The 19,885-nt window shown below is 37.9% G+C and overlaps 1 protein-coding gene across 2 annotated transcripts in view; it reads right to left on the bottom strand.

The window, feature by feature from the left end:
* dcc (DCC netrin 1 receptor) overlaps positions 1–19,885 on the bottom strand; it is a 354,092-nt gene that overhangs the window by 240,620 nt on the left and 93,587 nt on the right. For both annotated transcript variants that reach the window (XM_076886255.1, XM_076886256.1), the window contains exon 2: positions 5,224–5,580. In XM_076886255.1, coding sequence (XP_076742370.1) covers positions 5,224–5,580 — 357 coding nt within the window. The remainder of the gene's footprint in view (positions 1–5,223; positions 5,581–19,885) is intronic.

Genomic DNA, 19,885 nt, shown 5'->3' with positions numbered 1-19,885 from the left:
AGTTAAGCAAATACAAGTAATCTGCAATAAATTACAGGTAGTAATGAAATAAACTCTTTTACGTTACGTCCGCACCTACACGGGTAATTTTGAAAACGCAGCTGTTTCGTCCACACGTAAACGCCGTTTCGAATCACCGAAAACTGAGATTTTTAAAACTCCTTTTTTGGGTTTATGTGTGGACGAGGAATACAGAGTTCGTCACGCAACATTAAAGGTGTGCCTTTTTTCACGTCACACTGTGCGCCATGTTATTGTTTACATGAGATGAATTAGAGAGTATATAGATAGAGACAAAATACTGTTAATCTGACTATCTGCAGGTTTTACACGCTTACATACACACGGAGTTAATGTCCCTCCATTTACAAAGGCAGAGGCGTCACGGTGTAATTATTTTACGTGTAGTTGTTTTTTTTCCTGTTTAATAATATTCAACATTGCTATCAATAAATTTTTCAAAAAATGTCTCTCTGTGCAAAATAGGTTTAAAAACATAAACAGCTGTTGGATACTGTTTGTCTGGGATTTGAACCGGGGAACAAATCGTGGCAGGATCAGCCTGATATTATTTGTATCTCACTGTAACTTTACTGTATAAAGAGCCAACATCTCCAAAATGTCAGGAGTAGTTAGTCATTACAACAAGTGTTTGTGAACTAAAAATCAAGAATGTGGGATACTGTTTGTCCGTGATTTGGAGAGCCCAGTGGTGCTCCCGACGAAGGGAAAACCAATTCTGCAGAGGAGACCAAAGGAAAGATCTGCTTCACCATATTTTCTAGTCTTTGGCTTGGAATGAAGGTGGTTTGGAAACATATTCAGCGATGCTTCATCTCCTGCTTTGCATTTATGTAGGCGCCCCATGCCAGCAGTGTCCAAGCATTATTTTGTTCTTTTCCCTTTTCATGCCACCCCCCCCACACGCACTAAGTAGTATACTCTAAGCACAATCTGTGTACAGGTTTAAGTTATTCAGAAATAAGGTAAATAATGCATTTTGTCTGTTTAGGTTTTGACTTTAAATTCTTGTGGAAGCAATAAACAACTGATTCATGAGGGTTTATGAGCTCCATGAAAGCAGATTTGAAAGGGCTTATGGTGCAGTCACAATAAGTATTAACTATTCTCCTTTAATGTCACTAATACCTGAATTATTAAACAAACAGCAGTAGGTTAGATAATTGAAAAGTGAAAGCCAAAAGTAAGAAATACATTACACCATGCTCTATAACAATATGACGGGCTTGACTGGTTTCGCAATCAAATAAATTAAATTATCATTCTTTTCTTTAAACACTATTAAACGACACTTCAAATGTTTGTTTAGGGTCTTATAGACCCTGAATGCAACAGATACCTCAATGGTAAAATGTGCCTTTTCTGTAGATAAATGAAGTCTAAATTTAAACTCTCTTCATAAACGGGTACTCCTCATTATGATCTGATCTCTCTCTTTTCCCAGTGTTTCCACTTCATTTTCCTTGGTATTCACTTTGTGTAGGATGTCTCTTTTTTTCTTCTTTTCTTATTCTACCACCCTTCAGCAATAGATTCACTTTCTTTGTTCTCTCTTTTCATTCTTCAATAGCGTTTCTTCTCTGTTCAGTCTTATATGCTTTCTCTCCCTCGTCCTCTGAGAGTTCAGTGTTTCTAATTAATTCCCAGTTTACAGTCATCTCTGAACACACACGCGCACACAGCCAGACTGCTAATTGAATTTTAAGCTTCTGCCTTTCATTAGCATTTTGCCATGTAATGCATTGTGTGCTTGCTTGAGTGTTGCCCATGCGTGTCTATGTGTGCGTTTGTGTGAATGACATGGAGGTAGGGCTGATTCATATTTTAATGTAATGCTTGAATGTGGGTTAATTGACTTTGATTGGAACATGTGTGTTTAATGATTCAGGTCAGGTTTGGATAAGAGTTTAAAATTCACAGTGAGTTCTTTCGGTGATGAAGTGGTGTGCTGCATGTCCCACAGTGCTGGTCACCATAGCTGGAACCATTTTACCATTGCACTGGTATCAGGCAGCTCATATAACCAGTGGATTCTGGGCCAGTACCGAGCCGAGGCAGTGCCCAGCGCTGTATTTTGGTGCATCAATTTAGGCCTGACCATATCAGCTCCACTTATTCTTTCCTCACTCACATGCCAAACAGACCATGAAATGAGCAAGTTGTCCTGTTTTTCCCTCCTTATTTCATCTTGACTCAGACTTGTCTCAGCCTCCTGGAGGGGTTTGACTACACTCAGAGTCATCTTGATTTAGTAGGCGTTTTGACATTGACTTATCTCATCCTTATGTCTTCACAATGCTGCAATATCCAGGGCAGAAAACTTTAGTCAGCAGAGACGTGCTGACCACATAAGGTTGTCTTCAAAAGTAAGTTGATCCCCATAGGGTTTTATGTTAAAAGCAAAGAAACAACAAGAAACAACAACAACAACAAAGACATTTTGGGCTCCATGGATAATTTAACTGCTCTGTGAGTTCATTTAGAATCTCAATCTGTTACATTTTGGATATATGGGTGTAGCCACTTCAAAGTTTCCCAAAAGAATTTTTTTTATTTTTTGCCTTTTTCACTTTCTCTGCTATGCACTTTTAACACACTGACACAAATAGAAAGAAAGACAAAATATCAGTGATTCATAAATATAACGATTATTTTTTGACTTAAAAAATGCAAAAAGTAATGCAAAAAGTAACAATGAGCTACTACACGATTATAAATGTCTGAAACCTTGTGCAGCTGCTCTCCTTTTTTCCAAATTGTTTAGATCTGCAATATAAATGTTAAACTTCACAAGCTACTGAATGTTATTTTTTCTGAATTGTTTTTGACTGCATTAATCTTTACCTGTTGAGATGTCACGCACGGGTCACTTTCTGGCGTGTTGTTGTGTGACAGAATATTTGATTAGTTGCATTTGTCTTTAATCCCATCACACTTTCAATAAGCTGTCATACAACATAGTGCACACAGAACAGGCTGCGCAGACTGATGGTCATGGTGATGCACTAAAGCCTCAGAGCTGCTTTCTATTAATGTCTTCCATAAACTGTATTGATCTTAAGCCTCGCTCCACTTACTAAATTACATTACAGGTGAATTACTTTGGTGTTATTAAGTAAATATGAACAGCAAAATAAATGGAAACGGCAATATTATGGGAGCATGTGTGTGTATGTGTGTTGTGTTGCTATAACTTTCAAGGAGAGGTGAAGGTGTTGTGGCCATGTTAATCTAAATGAGGGGAATCTCCTCTCCGATACTCTTTATTCATTCAATCATCTCCTTCTATATCATTCTTCTTCTGCTCATTATTTCTTTCTTTCACTCTTGCCATTTGTTCAGTTTTTTTATGCTTACATTTTCTCTTCTGTTGTATAGAAATTGTATGTTATGTAAATACACATGTGGACAACATGCAAATATTTACTGTTTACAAAGCCCAGGTTTCAGACACATCTGTATCTGTCAGTTGAAGGAAAGGTTTTTCAACAATGTTGCTCTATTCTTATTTTCAAGTCCAGTGATTTCGTATTCAGTGCATGCTGGATCGCTTCTATTCTTTTTGTATCCAAGCAAAATGCACAAACAAATGATGTGTTCTTACAATGCATGATGGTTGATATCACTGGAACAAACAAAACAAAATCAGCAACCAAAAATCATGAGGCTATACACAAGAACCCAAACTTACAACTCCAACAAATACCAGCTGGTGTGATTATGGTTGACAGTCAAAGACAAAGTCAAAAACAATCTGTGCTTTAATCTTTAATACAACTCTGAGTCTATTTATAGCATCCAAATCCCATTTCATTTGTCTATGAAAAACAATTGAATGACTCTCTTTTTTTCTATTTTTGCGCGACATACTAGAAAACCAGTCACACAACGAAAAGGAGATTGAAAACGACTCCTGAGGGGCACCATGGCTTCTAACAGCACGAATGTGCTGTTTATTTATTTGTTGTATATTTTAATATTAGCAGGTTCAGAGGACAGGGCTAAAGTTATTAAACTTCAAATGAATAGATTCAAATATAAAGTATATCAATATATGTTTAAAGATAAATTAACTCACACACCAAGTATAAGAAAAACCTCCAAGTTTTGTGAGCTACAATTACTAACAGCTAAAGCTCAAAGCACAGAGGGCTAGAAATCATCTGGCAAGCATGAATTTGGAGGGAATAATGTGTATTTCCCAATCAGTTGGTGAATGGTTGCTGGAAGTTGATGGTATTTGCTGTGAAATCAACTGTTAAAGCCCCAGTCAAGCAGACCCATGGACCAGTCAGTGGCCTCTGGAAAAATGTGTATTTATATAAAATCACATAAAATCTTTGAGTGTGTGTTTTTTTAATTAAACACACACTGTTGTAATTGACCTCAGGTCAGCAGCCAGCTTGTTCCAACAAACTAGACCACAGTGAGAGAACCCTGAGCACACATCTAATTCTGGGAACACACAAAAAAAAAAAAACACAGGTCGGCACCTGGTGACCTGAAAGGTCTGATTAGGTTATAGAGACCGACCAGTCAGAGATGTACTGAAGGGTCAAAGCATTGTGAGCTTGCATTGCTTTTCTAAAAGGACTGAACTGGGAGCCAGTGAAGGGACTTCAGTACTGGAGTGTTATGTTCACATTTCCGTGTGAGTTTCAGGACAGTGGTTGCTGCATTGTGATGGAGTTGAAGTTGTTGTTCCAATGATTTGCATTATACTGCGAATAAAGTTTTACAATAGTCTAACCTACTTGATATAAATGCATGGTGAGGCACAGCTTTTATTTCAAAGCCCTTCTTTTGAAGAGTGTTTGCAGACAAAGTATGGGTGACTAAAGCAATTTGCTAAAGACTCAGCCAATCACAATTACAGCTAACAACATCTAGCATCTTCATCCGCCAACTGTGGATCAAAAGTTTCCAGAGCATTTGGCCCTCACAAAGCAAAGGTTTAGCTCACAAAACTATATCGAAGAAGCTAAACTAACTGGAACTGAGTGAAAATGGTTCATCTACAGAACTTGTTATGATTGTAGAGATGAGAAAGAAAATGATTTCATGGTTTCCTAAAAATTACAGGATCTTCAAACTGAGAAACCAACTACTTTTAAGTGTGAACTATGAAATCACATTTTTGCATTTTGAGTTCATGAGTCTGTTTGAATGAATAGATACTTGTAGATTCAAGTAGTCTCTTACCTGCCACAGTCACTCTTGCTGTCCGGCTCACAATGCTTCCCAGTCCATCCAGCGTGGCGAGGCACTGATATTCTCCCTCATCGGGCCGATGGTGCCGCGAGTGCATCACATTTTGCACCAGCAGCGAGCCGTTACTCAGCTGTCGCCGTCGCTCATCGACCACCGTGCTAAGCAGCACTCCATCTTTACGCCATGTGATGGTGGGGGGTCCTGCCACAGCATCTGACTGTGCCTGGCAGTCTAGCTGCAGCACACTGCCGCGTACTGTCACCGTGTCCTGAGGCTCCTGGGTGAAAATGAAGTCCACAAAACCTCCAAGACCAGACGAGGAGGAAGAAGATGAGGAGGCATCTGAGGCTGCAGGAAAAAGCAAAGGAGACGAAAAGGAGTTAGAGGGAAGCAAGACACCAACAGGACAAATAAACTCATCTACATCAAATACAGGTGTGCTTTAACACACATCTGCAAATCACTATTTAATTATTTATACTTATAAATAATAAAAATATAAACAAATCTCATATTATGCTGATTTTAAATCATAAAAAATACAAAGCACAAAATTGCTAAAAGATCCTCAGAGGGGATAGTGTTCAGTCTGTACTGTTCTCTTTCTATACAAATACATCCAGGGCACATTTCTGGAAGACAACACTTATGCCGCCCGTTAAACTGGACAATCACAAAAGCAGACAGACAACCAACATAAACATTGTAGAAATAATTCATTTAATAAATAAACTCTCCAGGAATCAGCAATTTGTATACCGTAGCACAGGTCAAAACATCTACCACTGATTGAAACCCAGTAACTGCCCACACAGTGTGACAGTAAATGCATTATATGTACATATATAGTATGACTGAAGTTAAAGGTGCATCTTGTTGCTTCTTTTTGTAGCTTTATGTACTTTTGTTCCTGTCATTTTTTTCCAAAATTGAACTCCAAACCAATAATGCCTTACTCAGGGCTTTGTTCTGTTTTCTAAAGCAGATCAATCAGGACTAGAATTCTAATACATTTTCTAATGCTTTATCCTCTTTTTGCTTCGTGTTTTTATCCATGTTTGTCATTAGCTCTGCCAGACATGTCTCTTCAGAGAAGAGAGTGTGGCTCTGAGTATTAACCCCCAACCTGTAGAGCTTCACTCAGCAGGATAACTCATCACTGCTATCAAAGCCACAGGAACCTGCTGTATTCTTTGTTTTCAGGTTTATAGACTTTCTTTAATCTGCTGAAAGGCGAGCAGTGGCGGCATCTCCTCCCTTCTTTGATGTTGAGTCTGCTTAAACGTCTTTCATCGTGATCAGAGAGGCAGTTTGTTCAGTCAAAGCCGCCGTTCAACGTCTCCGCATTTCCCGGAAAACCTGAATGGAGGCTTTAGAACGACCTGGAGTCACAGCGTCACAGCGCAGAGTTGACTTTGAAGAGCAGCAGATGTTCTTTTTTTCTGTTTTTCATTTCAGTTGCTCCTATAGGAAAACTAATCAGAGCAAAAACTTCTGTATAAAAGTTAATCCCAGTTGGGCCTGTTCCAATTGGGACCGGAGAAATAAAACGAACAGCACTTCATAAAAAAGTCTTTATCTCTAAGAACTGGGATTTGCTTTCAGCAAAGCAACATCCTTTTCTCGTATAACAATATAGTGCTGAGTGTGTTTTCATTGCAAATTATCAGGTTTCTCCTTACCTCACTATAACAAGAGCCGTGAAATGACTTATCTTGTGGATTGGCACTTTATCAATAAAACTGAACTCAACAAAAAAGGCAAAAACAGAACCAGAATGAATCTGAAACCACACTCTACGCACAAGGTGGATGCCAACAAACATCACAGTCAGTGAATAAAACGATTTAATTGAAACATTTGTCAACCAACAACGGATTCCCAATATATGTATTTATAGATGCATGTGCAGTACAACTCAAATTAACCAAAGGTACTTTATTCTAATGTACTTAACACTGGCTCTTCAAAAAAAAAATGGTGAGAATCAAGTTAATTGTTCTTAATTTAGGCTCGTTAGCTGCTACAAAGCTGTTACTCACAACAATTTCCCACCTTCATCTCTCCAAACAACACACCTGGCAGATACCCTGCAAACCCATCTGTCATATTGAGGCTAAGAGAGCGTGGCTAAGGGTGCTTAAAGTCATTTTAAGGGCCTTTTATTAACAAACAAAAGGCCTTAAAAGTATTAAAGTGTGTTATACTGAGAGACAATAACATTAACAGCACACTTACAGTACAGAAAAGAATCTTGTAGAAGAGCAACATCACAGGTATCACAGGTAACTCCGCCTGCAGCCAATCCCCCACCCATACCTGAGGATCCTTCACTCCTTCCAAAACATCCTAGTTTCCTTCCCCACACATCATCCCTTGTTTATCTCAATCTTGCTCCTTCTCCCTTTCTTATTTCTTCTTTTGCGCTCTCTTTTCCTTCATGGTTTCCTTCTTATTGATTCTCCTTCAGCAGTCGTCCCCCTCTCTCTCTATCAGTAACTCACTATCTTGACAGCTCTATCTGTATTCACTTCCACCACACACACACACACACACACACACACACACACACACACACACACACACACACACACACACACACACACGCTCAGAGCCAGTCACTTCATCAGCTTGTCCTTGTCCTCGTTGTCCTGCAGTTTGATGCTATCAGTCTCTGCTCAGCCTTCGTCTCTACTCTCTTCTTCTCTCTTTGTTGCCTCTCACTCACTTTATCTTCATATTTCATCTGTAACATGAAGCCAGTCTTCACTTTATTATTTGACCACAAACTCTTCCAGACATACTGTATTTTTTTATGAACTTTTAGGATTTTTTCTGTTAAAAGAAAGTCATATATTTTTCTTGAAGTGTTAGTACACCGAGAAAATCTTGTCGTCATAACACAGAATATGTATGAATTCAGCATAAAATGAATATATACAAATTAATATATATTAAATATGTATTATAAATGTATGGGGAATAGACAAAAATCTCAACAAGTTAATAAAAAAAGTGAAACTGAAGAAATTCTGGTTTTACTGATTTGCTGACAGGCGGCAATTATTATAATCAGTAAATGAGTCATTTAAAGGATTTCTGAGAATGACAGTTCTCCACTTTCAGCTTTTCACATTTGATAATTTTCACATTTTAATGTTTATAGTCAATAAATGTAATGTCTTTCAATTTTGGACTTTTGTTGGGCAAAATAAGACAATTAAACGTGAGTACGGAGAATGTTACCAGCATTTTCGTGCCAATTTCAAGATTCAATAGAAAACATAATGAATAACTGTTTGTGTCAACTTGACAAAATATGAAAACCTTCCACTTGCATCTGATTTCTCTCCTCACTGATTTTATTTCCTGACACTTAAAATATGTCAGAAGCAAAGACTCTGAAAAAACAAGTAAAATAAAAGGACTGTAGAGAGAGTGATAATGAGCAGTCTTGACAGCAATTTAAAATCAGATAAATGCATTTGATATATTGTATATATTGATTACACAGGTTAAGAGCTTTTCTAAGAACAATACTTGTGCATTTCTACACAGATTATCCAAACGCTGAACTTACATGCTGTCAGGCATGTCAAGTCCTTTAGACAGGCAGAGATATGAGACCTCGCTCCCTGCTTGGAGCAAGTTGGCCAGACTGAAATGTGTTTTATCTCTTTGTGATTGATGAATATTTATCATTTACTGTTATTTACTGTTTTGTGTTTTAACCCCTTTCCTGTCATGTAGGATTTTTTTTTGTCTGTCATTGTGGTCAGTCTATCTCTTCACACTAGTTTGGTATCTTTTTGTGGTGAACGTGAATCTTTTGTTCTTTCCTTTTGCTGTGAATTTTTACTGATTTGTCACCTTTTGTTTGATTTCTTGCTCATTTTTGTGAATTTCCACTTGTTTGTGGTCATATGGTTGTTTTTGGTCGCATTGGTTTTTGCTTACAGTATCGTAGGCAGGTGTGTTTGTTGACATGTGCTTGATTTCTTCTTTCTTCCTCAGGTTGTGGATTATCAATCTTCTTCATGATTTTCACTCGTCATTTTGTGTCTTTGTGGTTGTTGTTTTTTTTAGCATTTCTTGCATTTGATTCTTTTTCCCTGGTGTGGATTGTCACCTTTTTGCGGTCATTTTACATTTTTTTGTACTTGTCTCTTTTTATTGTGTGTTTACACTTTTATGGTCTGTTTACAACTCTCTGCAGTTGGTGTGCTTCTTTGTGGTCATTTTGAGTGTCTGTGATTTTTTATTTATTTTTTGTTACCTTGTGGTAATTGTGGCTGTTCTTCTGAATCTACAATTCATTCTGGTCATTTTGCATCTCTTTGTAGCTGCTTGAGGTCTCACTTCTGTGTCTCTGTTTTGGAGATTTTGTAATTTTTGCTGCTACTGTGTTTTTTGGGTCTCTTTGTGATTGATGTGTGTCTCTTTGTATTGGATTAGTTTTCCGTTTGTGGACTTTTGGCTTCTGGTTTTTTTTGGTCCCTTTGTTCCTTTTTGATGTAATTTCACATTTCTTTGTAGTTGCTTGATGTGTCTCTCTATGAAAACTGATGACAGTCACTCTACAGTAAACAGGGGCTCAGACTCAGAGACATCCTATCTTCCTTTATCCCTGCATGCCTGTATATATTCAATCAAGAAAGCAGCATTTCACCCAGATCATACTAGTGAAGTAGAACTGATGATGATGATAGAAACTTGAAATTCAACAGCTGAGATGCTGTGTGTTTGTTCAGTTTAATCCTGATAAAAAGCTAAATTGAAAAATGAGCAACATGCAATATGAAATATTACTAAATCGTGTAGGCTTTGGTTATGCATTCAATTTTAGATGTTTAAAATCCTTCAAGTCTTCAGTAACTAACTCTAAGACCTGTTAATCTCGTGGCATTCACAATATTTTTGTACTTATATGCTTTTGTCTTCAAAAGCAAATAAAGGTCAATAATTCAAACCATATAGAATCACACTGATCCTGATCCATAGCAGTCTCCGCTGATTACAAGATCCTAAAACATGTTGACCTGAATGCTGGAGCAGCTAATTAACACACTGCAGTAGAATAAATATTCAACACTTAACAGAACAGTACAAGACAAAACAAAATACTTCAGACCTGGTCCAGATCACAAATTTGTTAGCAAGGAGAGAAAAGCCATCGAAAGACCTCTATGGAAGACACGCCCTAGTCAGTTTTGTCACAGGGGTAAAGAAGTGGAAGGATATAGAGCCATCCAGGAGTTTAAATGATAAGATGAGAGTCGGTGACAGCAAGGTGGACAACAGCCAAGACCATCTGAACACACACGCACGCATTCTCACAGTGGCTGACACTGTGGGTTAGTGTCTGGAAAAAAAAAAAAAAAAACGACTGCATTACGACCCTGGACAACGTCCAGATACTGTGTGTGTGTTTGAAGTCTCTGCCAGCTGCTGCCTGCCAGCAGAGAATCAGCTTGACTGAAAGAAGGCAGCAGGAAGGAAGAGGAAGGAAAAAGATGCCCAAAAAAGGAAACCCATCTCTGTCACAATCAAACCATGAAAGCAGACAGCAGCAACATATCAGGAAATAAACCAATGATGTGTTGCTAAATGGAAAAAAACAGCATTTCAACCATGTAAAGCTTGAAAAGTTGACAAAAGAAAAATAATAGAGGAAATTAGTCACTTCAAAAGATTTTTAAAGTCAAATGTTTGCAGAGTTTTAATATTTTGACGGTAAAAGTATGTTTTAACTCAACTCAAATCTTTTAACAACTTGGTTTTATGCAAACAACGGCCTTGCTTAATATAAATCAGTGCATTTATTGTCATTTGTTGCAGGTGTTAAGCCTTATTAAGTATACTGAATTATTTGTAGTCTTTGCCCACATACTGAGCGGTAAAGTTGTTCATACTTATTTAAAAGTTTGATTTTTTCAGTATAGCAACGGAGAGTGCAAAGAGGCATACTGCTAATGTTTTTTAAATTCAAATTATTTTCTGTTGTGCTGTGATCATTATTGCAGTTATATTGTGTTTAGGTTTAGAGTTGCATTGAGATGCAGTTTTCAGACTGACTGAGAGCCATGCGAGGGTGTAGATATTATAATATCAACCCATTCTCACTCCCAAAGCGTAACATTTTACGCTAGGTGACAAATCGTCACCATATTACGTTTTCGGCTACCCACCACGTTCCTAAAAGACGACCTCGGAAAAAGAGGAAATATGAGAACCGTCTGGACTGAACCTACACATGTTCGCTCTTTTTCTTCAAATCGCTTAGAAACACGCTATTTAACATCATTAAAGTCCTGGTTAAGGTCAGGAATAAGGTTATGGTCAGGGCTAGGGATAAGGTTAGGTTTAGGGCTGGAATACAGGGCTGGAACGTCTACTACCGCGGGAGCGTCATTGCACTGGATTCCAGCCATAACCCGCCGCATACCATAAGAACGCCGAAGGTCTCCTTTCGCGTTCCTCAGGAACGCCGCGGGACGTGACAAAACGTCGACATGTTACGCCTCGGGAGTGAGAACGCTCTGATAATATAACATAGGTCATAGTGAGTAAGGACTAGTCAACGTTCGGGGTTTTTCAGATGGTGAGAGAGACTGTTTATATGTCTGTGTGGTATATGGGGCACAGCGATGTGACCAAAAACAGAGCTCTGTCTGTTGTACATATACTGTACATTGTGTACACTAAGTTTCTATAAGAATTCCTGCACTTATTTGGCATCCATTTGCCGAGTATTGGGTACGAGCCCTTAATCTTTGAATTCAGACGTTTTCAGTTGTTACGTTTTTTTATTCATCTTTGGGCATGAAAAAAAGATTTTTGAACTTAATTTTTTTTAAGCATGTACTTTTCAAAGAGTTTTTTACATGTCTACTTAGGTGGACAACATACGTTTTGAGTGGGTGGCACGGTATCGAGTGACACATCAGTGTCCAATGTAGTGGTTTATGTGCAAGTATACCATCAACACTGACACAAACACGAGAAAGGGTTGAGGTTGATATCAAATATTGAATCAAAATCTGTTGAAAAAATTTTAAAAAGCTTGTTTAAAATTAAATAAAACAAGACTAGAATACCAAGAGTGTTTTTGTGAATAAAATTGGATGTAATTGAATGTCATTAATTTAACTGAGTTGAAATGAAAGACAAATAACACAAGAAAGAAGGAGAAAAAGAAAAAGAAGAAACCTGGATGTATGCACTATTTTCTGGAGCAAATGTTTGTGATTGCTGAAGGCTGAAAATTTCTGCTTGTTAGGCTTGAAAAAGTTGTAGAACCTCCAAGAATGAACTCGAGGAAAAGAAGTGCTAAGTTAGCAGGAAGCAGTGAAAAGTGAAGCAGAAAAGGAAAGTTTGATAGAGTTAAATGGAGGTCTGATCCCTTACACACTGACTCAAAGCTCACACTGTCACCCAGTAAGCATCATCACCAGTGTTGGTCAAGTTACTTGAAAAAAGTAATCAGTAACTAATTACTGATTACTTCCCCAAAAAAGTATTATTTTCAAAAGTAATTAATTACTTAGTTACTTAGTTACTTTTTAAAAACACGATTTACAACCTGAAGAGGTGATAAAGTGATAGATCTTTCAGCCCAATTCTACTTTTTCTGCATAATCCATCATACAAAATGTAATCAAATGGAAAAGTCTCTTTTTTTTTACTTGTTTTATCAGCTTTAATCTTTTAACTTTATGCATCAAGCAAAAATTTAACTATATGCACCATTCTCTGACTTGAAGAAATTAGTTTAACATTTAAACCTATTTTCTGCACATTCCAGCACATAAAATAAAATATTTTTTGTGTTTACACTCAGTCTTTCAAATAGATGCAAGTAAAACACAGCAGAAAATAAATAACATCAAAGACTCAGCGGTCCTGTTGCTCTATTTTCACCTGTAAAGCAGGACTGTGGTAGGCGGAGGTTTACCCTGGTGCAGGTGTGCCACGGTCAATGGAAGAATCCGCGAGTTTCTCTGTGAGTTTCCCATTACGTCATAGCTACTCGGTGCTTGCTCGGAAGTTTAGGGGTTTTTTCGCTGTAAAAATAAGTTTTCTTCCCACGCACGATGGACGCTAATGTTTTTGTCACTTTTTATGGAATCAAACTCAAAATAAGGTCAGTACTTCCACGCTTTAAACGCTGCACGCTCATACTCTCTCCCGCACTCGATATATTATCCATTGTTGATCTGCACACAGCTGTTGTCACTAACGTCGCACTTGCTTACGTCACTGTCGTGAGACATTCTCGCAAAGAAATCACGGTTTTAGTAACGCAGTAACGCAGCGTTCCTACGGGAAAGTAACGGTAATCTAATTACCGTTTTTGCAATAGTAATCCCTTACTTTACTCGTTACTTGAAAAAAAGTAATCAGATTACAGTAACGCGTTACTGCCCATCTCTGATCATCACACAAGCTGACTCATCTCAAAGTGACCTAACTGAAACCTGACAGAAGCAGCACACAGCCACTTTCTTCATATCTTCTTGACTCCCAGAGCTACACCAGACTTTGGCACCACTTCCTGTCTGATCAGCAACTTACTGATTGTTTTTTTCTTTTACATACCTTTGACTGGAAACCAGTTTTTTGTTGTCTCTGTGCACATTGAGAATAATCGTCATGATTAGTGTCAGTGCAATTACCTTAAAATCTCAAAAGTGAAACAAAAATCATTGTTGGGACGATGGACATGTCAATCACTAAAAACACTAGAGCTGGCTTAACCCAAACATCAAGTCTGTAAGTTGTTACTGACAACAACACTGGCAAATTTACCAAGCAACAATTCCCAGTTTAGTCAAACAGGCTGTTATTCGTGTAACTCAATGTCTCGCACAATTTGCCTCAAAATTTCAATCCATCCATCTGTTTTCCTAAATACCTTTCCAAGCATTTAAGAAGGCAAGGCTGGAGCTTCAATCAGATAACACAGAGTGAGAGGCAGGGTGCCTCTAAGATCATTTAAATAAAAATATAAGTATTCTTTGATGACATTTTGAAGAGCGGTATTTTTATGTGCAGTCACTCAATAATAATACAAAATCAGTAGCTGCTCTGTGATGTAAAGTCTCTGCTGTGTGCTTGTGGCTCTCAACACCATTCAGTGCTGAGAGTCTGATGATGAGAAAAGGAAAAAAGAGAAAGAAAGGCAGACAGACGAGTTAGATGAGAGTCATCCTGAAGTAATAGATTAGCATATCAATATCAACTTCCAATCACTAATATTAAATATTAACTCAATAAAAACTGCTGGACAATAAGAACTGAACGACAGCTTAATTTATCTTATTGTTTCACCACAAAAAGTGGGCTGGTCAACAGCATGAAATACTGGCTCCACCCCGACCCCCGTCTCGGAATCCTCACTACAACACTGTGCAGCCCCCGAAATTAGCAATGCATGTAGGCACACAGTTTGTTAAGGTCCCATCTGCAGTGAGCTCTGACACCAGCTGGACAGCAGTGTGTGCATGTTTAGCATTAAGCCTTTATTAACAAGCCTCACCTGCTGTCCACCCTCCGTGTCTCATTGAGTTAAAACTCCCATGATCCCTCTATCTCCCAGCTGAGCTCACCACACGCACCAACCAATCCATAGTCAACGGGCAGCAGAAGGAAATCACTTCAATTAAACATCTTTTTTCTTGCTTGTTAAGAGATCATAAAAAGAAGTGCTCAAAGAAACTACAACAGCAACAATAGGAGTCATTGACTGGAATACTTTATTTTGAAATAGTTCAGCATTACTTGAATTCAGCTGCTCTGTCACACTAGACACGCAATAAAAACAGGATGGCTTAAAATTTTGATCAAGAGGCGGTTGCACAAGTGAACCAGTGGGAGGCAACCTGTGTCGAAACAATCACAGTTTAAGTCAGACTCACTGCAATCACGCTCAGACAGATTGGTGAAGGTTTGCAAATAATAGTACTCTAACATGTTACAAGCACTCTAAGTCAGTCTGTGCTGATGAGCGCAACTCGTCTGGGATGCATCTGTTTGTAATAGTGGATTTGACTTCAGTGGTTGTACTTTGATTGTATTCCACTGCTGCCAAATACTTAGCACATTGTACAGTTAACCCTTTAAGACCTACCATAGAACCAAGTCCGCCAGAGCTTATAGTATATTTTTACATGCTGTGGAGCCATTTTTTGGAGCATTTCAAGTTGCTATACATCAATACAACCATTATAGCCCAAATTTTAATGATATGTCTGCATTAAGTGCATAGTAATTACATAAATTGCAAAAACTTGCAATAAACTACAAACAAATTTAAAATCGTTTTTGAGTTTTTAACATATATTTCTAGTTAGAGAAATTTAAGAGGCTTATCCCTCAAAACTGTAAATACAAAAAAGTTGCACAAACTAGTTTCCCACCAAAGGAAATTTATTTTAAGTGTCTTCATAGTTTTATTTTTGAGATACACCAATTTTCATATACTGCAGGAAAAACGAAAAAATATATTATAGTGCAAATTTGCAAAATAACAGCATAGGCATCAAAATAAAATCCAGCAGTGCAATATGAGTCCTCAGCATCCCAGAAACGACACAGAAAGTCATAAAGTCAAACATAACTTTTAAAAACACCAGTATAGGCTCATAAGGCCACGATGGTAAAAAACTACATTTCCGCAAAATGACGTCACTTCCGGTTTCGGGCAGGTCATGGCGGACATGCGATAGTTCACGCTGATGGATGTAGGAAGTGTTACAAACAGCTGATCGGATCGGCAAAGCCTGTTTCTGGAATATTATGTATTTGTTGCTGCAAGTGCTTTTTATGCAGTTTTTGCAAAGCTATATGTGGAAGGATACCTTGACCTAGGACAAGCTGATGGCATAAGATGTAAGTACAACTCCTCCGGTTTCATATGCAAAAAAAATTATTGCGCTAGCTTACGTGGTTGCAGTGCTACCGGGATTTAAAAATAGTTGCGCAAAATGGAGCGTGTCCGCTCCGACCGGCTTTAAAGGGTTAAAATGCCATCCTAAAGCAAATGTGTCACTATTTGTGGCAGCATCCGGTTGCCTGGAGCTCATGAGGTAGGCCAGGTTATCTACCAACTGGATGGTTGGGGGTTCAATCCCTGGCTGCATCAGTCTGCATGTCAAATATCTTCGAGCAAGATATTAACCCCAAGTTGTTCTGTTATCCATCCACTGGAGTGTGAATGTTAGGTTGATAGTACACATGTCATAGAAAAAAGTGCTGGAGTGAATGAGACACATCTAGGGCTATATAAGATCCAGTCCATGTAAGTAGTGAATTATTTTTTAATGGGAATTTCTGTGTATGTACTGTAAATATCAACAACAGTACATGACAATAAGTTTGTAAGACAGTAAGAGTTTTGTGATCATCACTAAGTCATTACTGTTAATTGCTATATTATCACATAATTGCCAACTTGACCCCGTTTAATTACAGACTGATAGCAGGGTGATCTACTACATTATATATTATTGAATATATAATGAGAACCTTCACAGACATTATTATTATTATTATTATTATTATTATTATTATTATGTTTATCTTGATCTACTAAAATATGTTTGAAGATGGCAACCGACTGTGAGTGGTCAAAAACGTGGTCTCTATATTTAGCTGTGTAACTGTGGCATAAAAGAGGCCTACTTTACTTCTCCTTCTTTCCTGTAATATAACTCTAGTTTCCATGGTGAATGTTCACATAAAACATGGCCAAAGTTTCAAATGATAAGCTCAGAGCATGTACAAGTAATCCATGTGAGCCAAACACTCCAAACACTCAGACTACTCAGGGCTCTTTGTGGGATCACAGAGAGGATATACGGTCATCTCATGGTAGCTCACAGAATCCCTGCCCAGGTGTTGTTTCACCTCGTGTTTTATATGGGGCAGCCAATCGGAAGACAGCTGACTTAAAATGGGAGCTAAAATAGCTTCTTTCATCCAGAGGATGAACTGAGGGCCTGCACCAAGGCTCAGTCTAACATAAATAAAGTTTATTTGCAAATGTGAATTATGCAACTACTAAGCCAATAATATGAATACAGAGCTAACAATGAGCTTTTATGCATTAATCCCTGTGTTTTTTAGAGAAGTCGGTAGGGAAAAACATCAAGGTGATCAATAAAATCAGCTTTTACTAGGGTGTCTTTCAGAAGCTCCACTGACACTATACCGAAAATACCAATAAAATATGAAGGACATTACACCCAGTAACACTGGGTAACACCCAGTGTGTCACCTGGGTGACAGGCAACGATATCATTGCTGATTTATCACAGTTATATATATGTGTACAAAGTTAATTTTATATGGTCCATGTTTTTTATGTTTTATTTCACAAAAGTCTAAAAATAGAGCCGAAAAAGGAAAAAAAGGAAAGGAAAGCTTTAATATTTTTCCAAAGTGTTTAAACATCTGCTATCGTTAATTTAATTGACAGTCTGAAAAGAAACAGACTGCAATTGATTGTGCTGACAGAAAGACACACACTCACAGTAATTAGCAGGAAACACAGCAGGCTGAATGGGACTAGGCTAATTAAGACCAATTGGTGTTAATATCAGAGCGGGTGAAGTGTGCGTGTGTGCAGAACACATTCAGATTAACAGAAAGTGATTTTTACTGAATGTGTGAAGCTCTGCGAAGAGGTGTGAGGCAGCATTTTTTTAATCTTCTCGTGATATGTGTCAGCGAGATGCTTGCATTTGCTGAAATGTTTCATCTCAGACATATTAAAAGCGGTATCGAATAAAAACCGAAAAACAAATAGCAATCAGAGCTCTGAAATACTTGGAAAATTGCTTTGGTTTAGTTGAACTAAAAGTGAAACCTTAAATAAATACAATCACAACAGATGTTAAGACACGCTATTCTAAACAGCAGTGGAATAAAGCCAGAGACAGAGACACGTACGTGGCAAAATGATTGCTTGTATTCAGTGATGGAGAAAAAACATATTAAACACTTTTTGAAGGTTAAGACTTCAAAAAGTAAAGAGAAAAACTGAAGTTGTTGCACTTTCATGTCAACTACATACTTAGAATCTACTAAGCATTTCTACTTAGACAAGTAGAAATGCTTGTGTAAGGCGGGGTGACTTTTGAAACTGTGAGAATTGCAAGGGCAGAACTATCTGATTTTATTTTAATGCTTTTCATCAGTTTTACAACCTTCTCACTAACAAAGACATCATCCATGGCCTGTCGTACTACACCGAAGGAAGAAAGAAAACGATAAGGCATAACATTAAAGAAAAAACATAGTGCCAACACCAGTGCTACCCATCAACCTTTTAGTAGATACACATATGGTGTCAATTTCAAAATCCTATGTCACTGCATTCTCAAGTTATCAAATTCAAAAGAGTTTCACAAAACCTGGCATGTGACCTCTGACCTTGAGGTCAAGGACACTGGGATCTACACTCATCCAAAGTTAGTAGATTCACCAATGGTGATTTCCTTCTTAAATCATTCACAAGAATTTCAGAAAACTTGATGTTTGACCTTGACTTTGAGATGAAGGTCACTCAGATTCAAAAGTGTCTGAGATTTTTAGTAGCTATTGACATTGACAAACATAGGTGTCCACATCGCACGCCTGGCAACCCAGCAGGGTAACAACAATATCCAGTCAGCCTTTTACAGCTGAGGAGTAATTAAGAGTTTTTTGGTTTTTTTTATTGTAAGTGTCCCTCTAACCAATAGAAATGTTCTTTTTTTCACAGTTTAACACAGAGCTTTCTGTTAGTGGGTTCACAGCAAGACATTTTCTTCACTTCAGTTCTATTTATATAGTACCTGTTAACAACAACATCCACATTAAGACACTTTCCATAATAAGATAAAGCCCTATCTTAATAGAGAACTGAATAGCCAATTGAATAATCAAGGTGGTGTCGGAGAGGCGGATGCTGTCCAAGATAAAGACAATGTTGGATAACACCTCCCACCCACTCCATGACATGTTGGTCAGTCACAGGAGCTCGTTCAGTGAGAGACTGAGATTACCGAAAAGCACCACTGAACGACACAGGAAATCATTCCTGCCTGTGGCCATCTCCCTGTACAACGCATCCACTTAACACACTGTTTGCTGCTACAACTACACATGTTTCTTTTCCAAATATTTATTTATAAGTGACTTATGTATGTATGTATGTATATATATGTATATATTGTACTATTCTTAGTTAGCGTATTGTCTGTCTTGTCTTAATGTTGGTTTAAAATGGAGCACTGTAACAAAAAATAATTTCCCCCAGGGATCAATAAAGTATTCTGATTCTGATTCTGATTCTGAATAGCCAACTGCCATGATGATTCCTCAGAGCAACAATATGCTTGTCTTTTTTATTTGTTATTGGGCCATAATTTTAATGGTCTGGCCCACTTATGAAACCAAATTGTGTTGTATGCATCCCACAAAGTAACATGAGCTTGTCATCCCTGCTTAGACGAGTGTACATAGTTAGATGTAAGAGCAATATTTAGTTCTCAGGAGCCTGACAAGTTATTGTCAGTAATATATTATCCATAAAGCAGTCATCTGAATAAGCCGCCTGGGTGCTAATAGTAGACTCTAACAACAGTAACAGTAAGTAACAACAATCGAA

Source organism: Maylandia zebra, linkage group LG7 (assembly GCF_041146795.1).
Source record: "Maylandia zebra isolate NMK-2024a linkage group LG7, Mzebra_GT3a, whole genome shotgun sequence".
NCBI classification, from domain to species: domain Eukaryota; kingdom Metazoa; phylum Chordata; class Actinopteri; order Cichliformes; family Cichlidae; genus Maylandia; species Maylandia zebra.
This window is presented reverse-complemented; position numbering and strand designations above follow the sequence as displayed.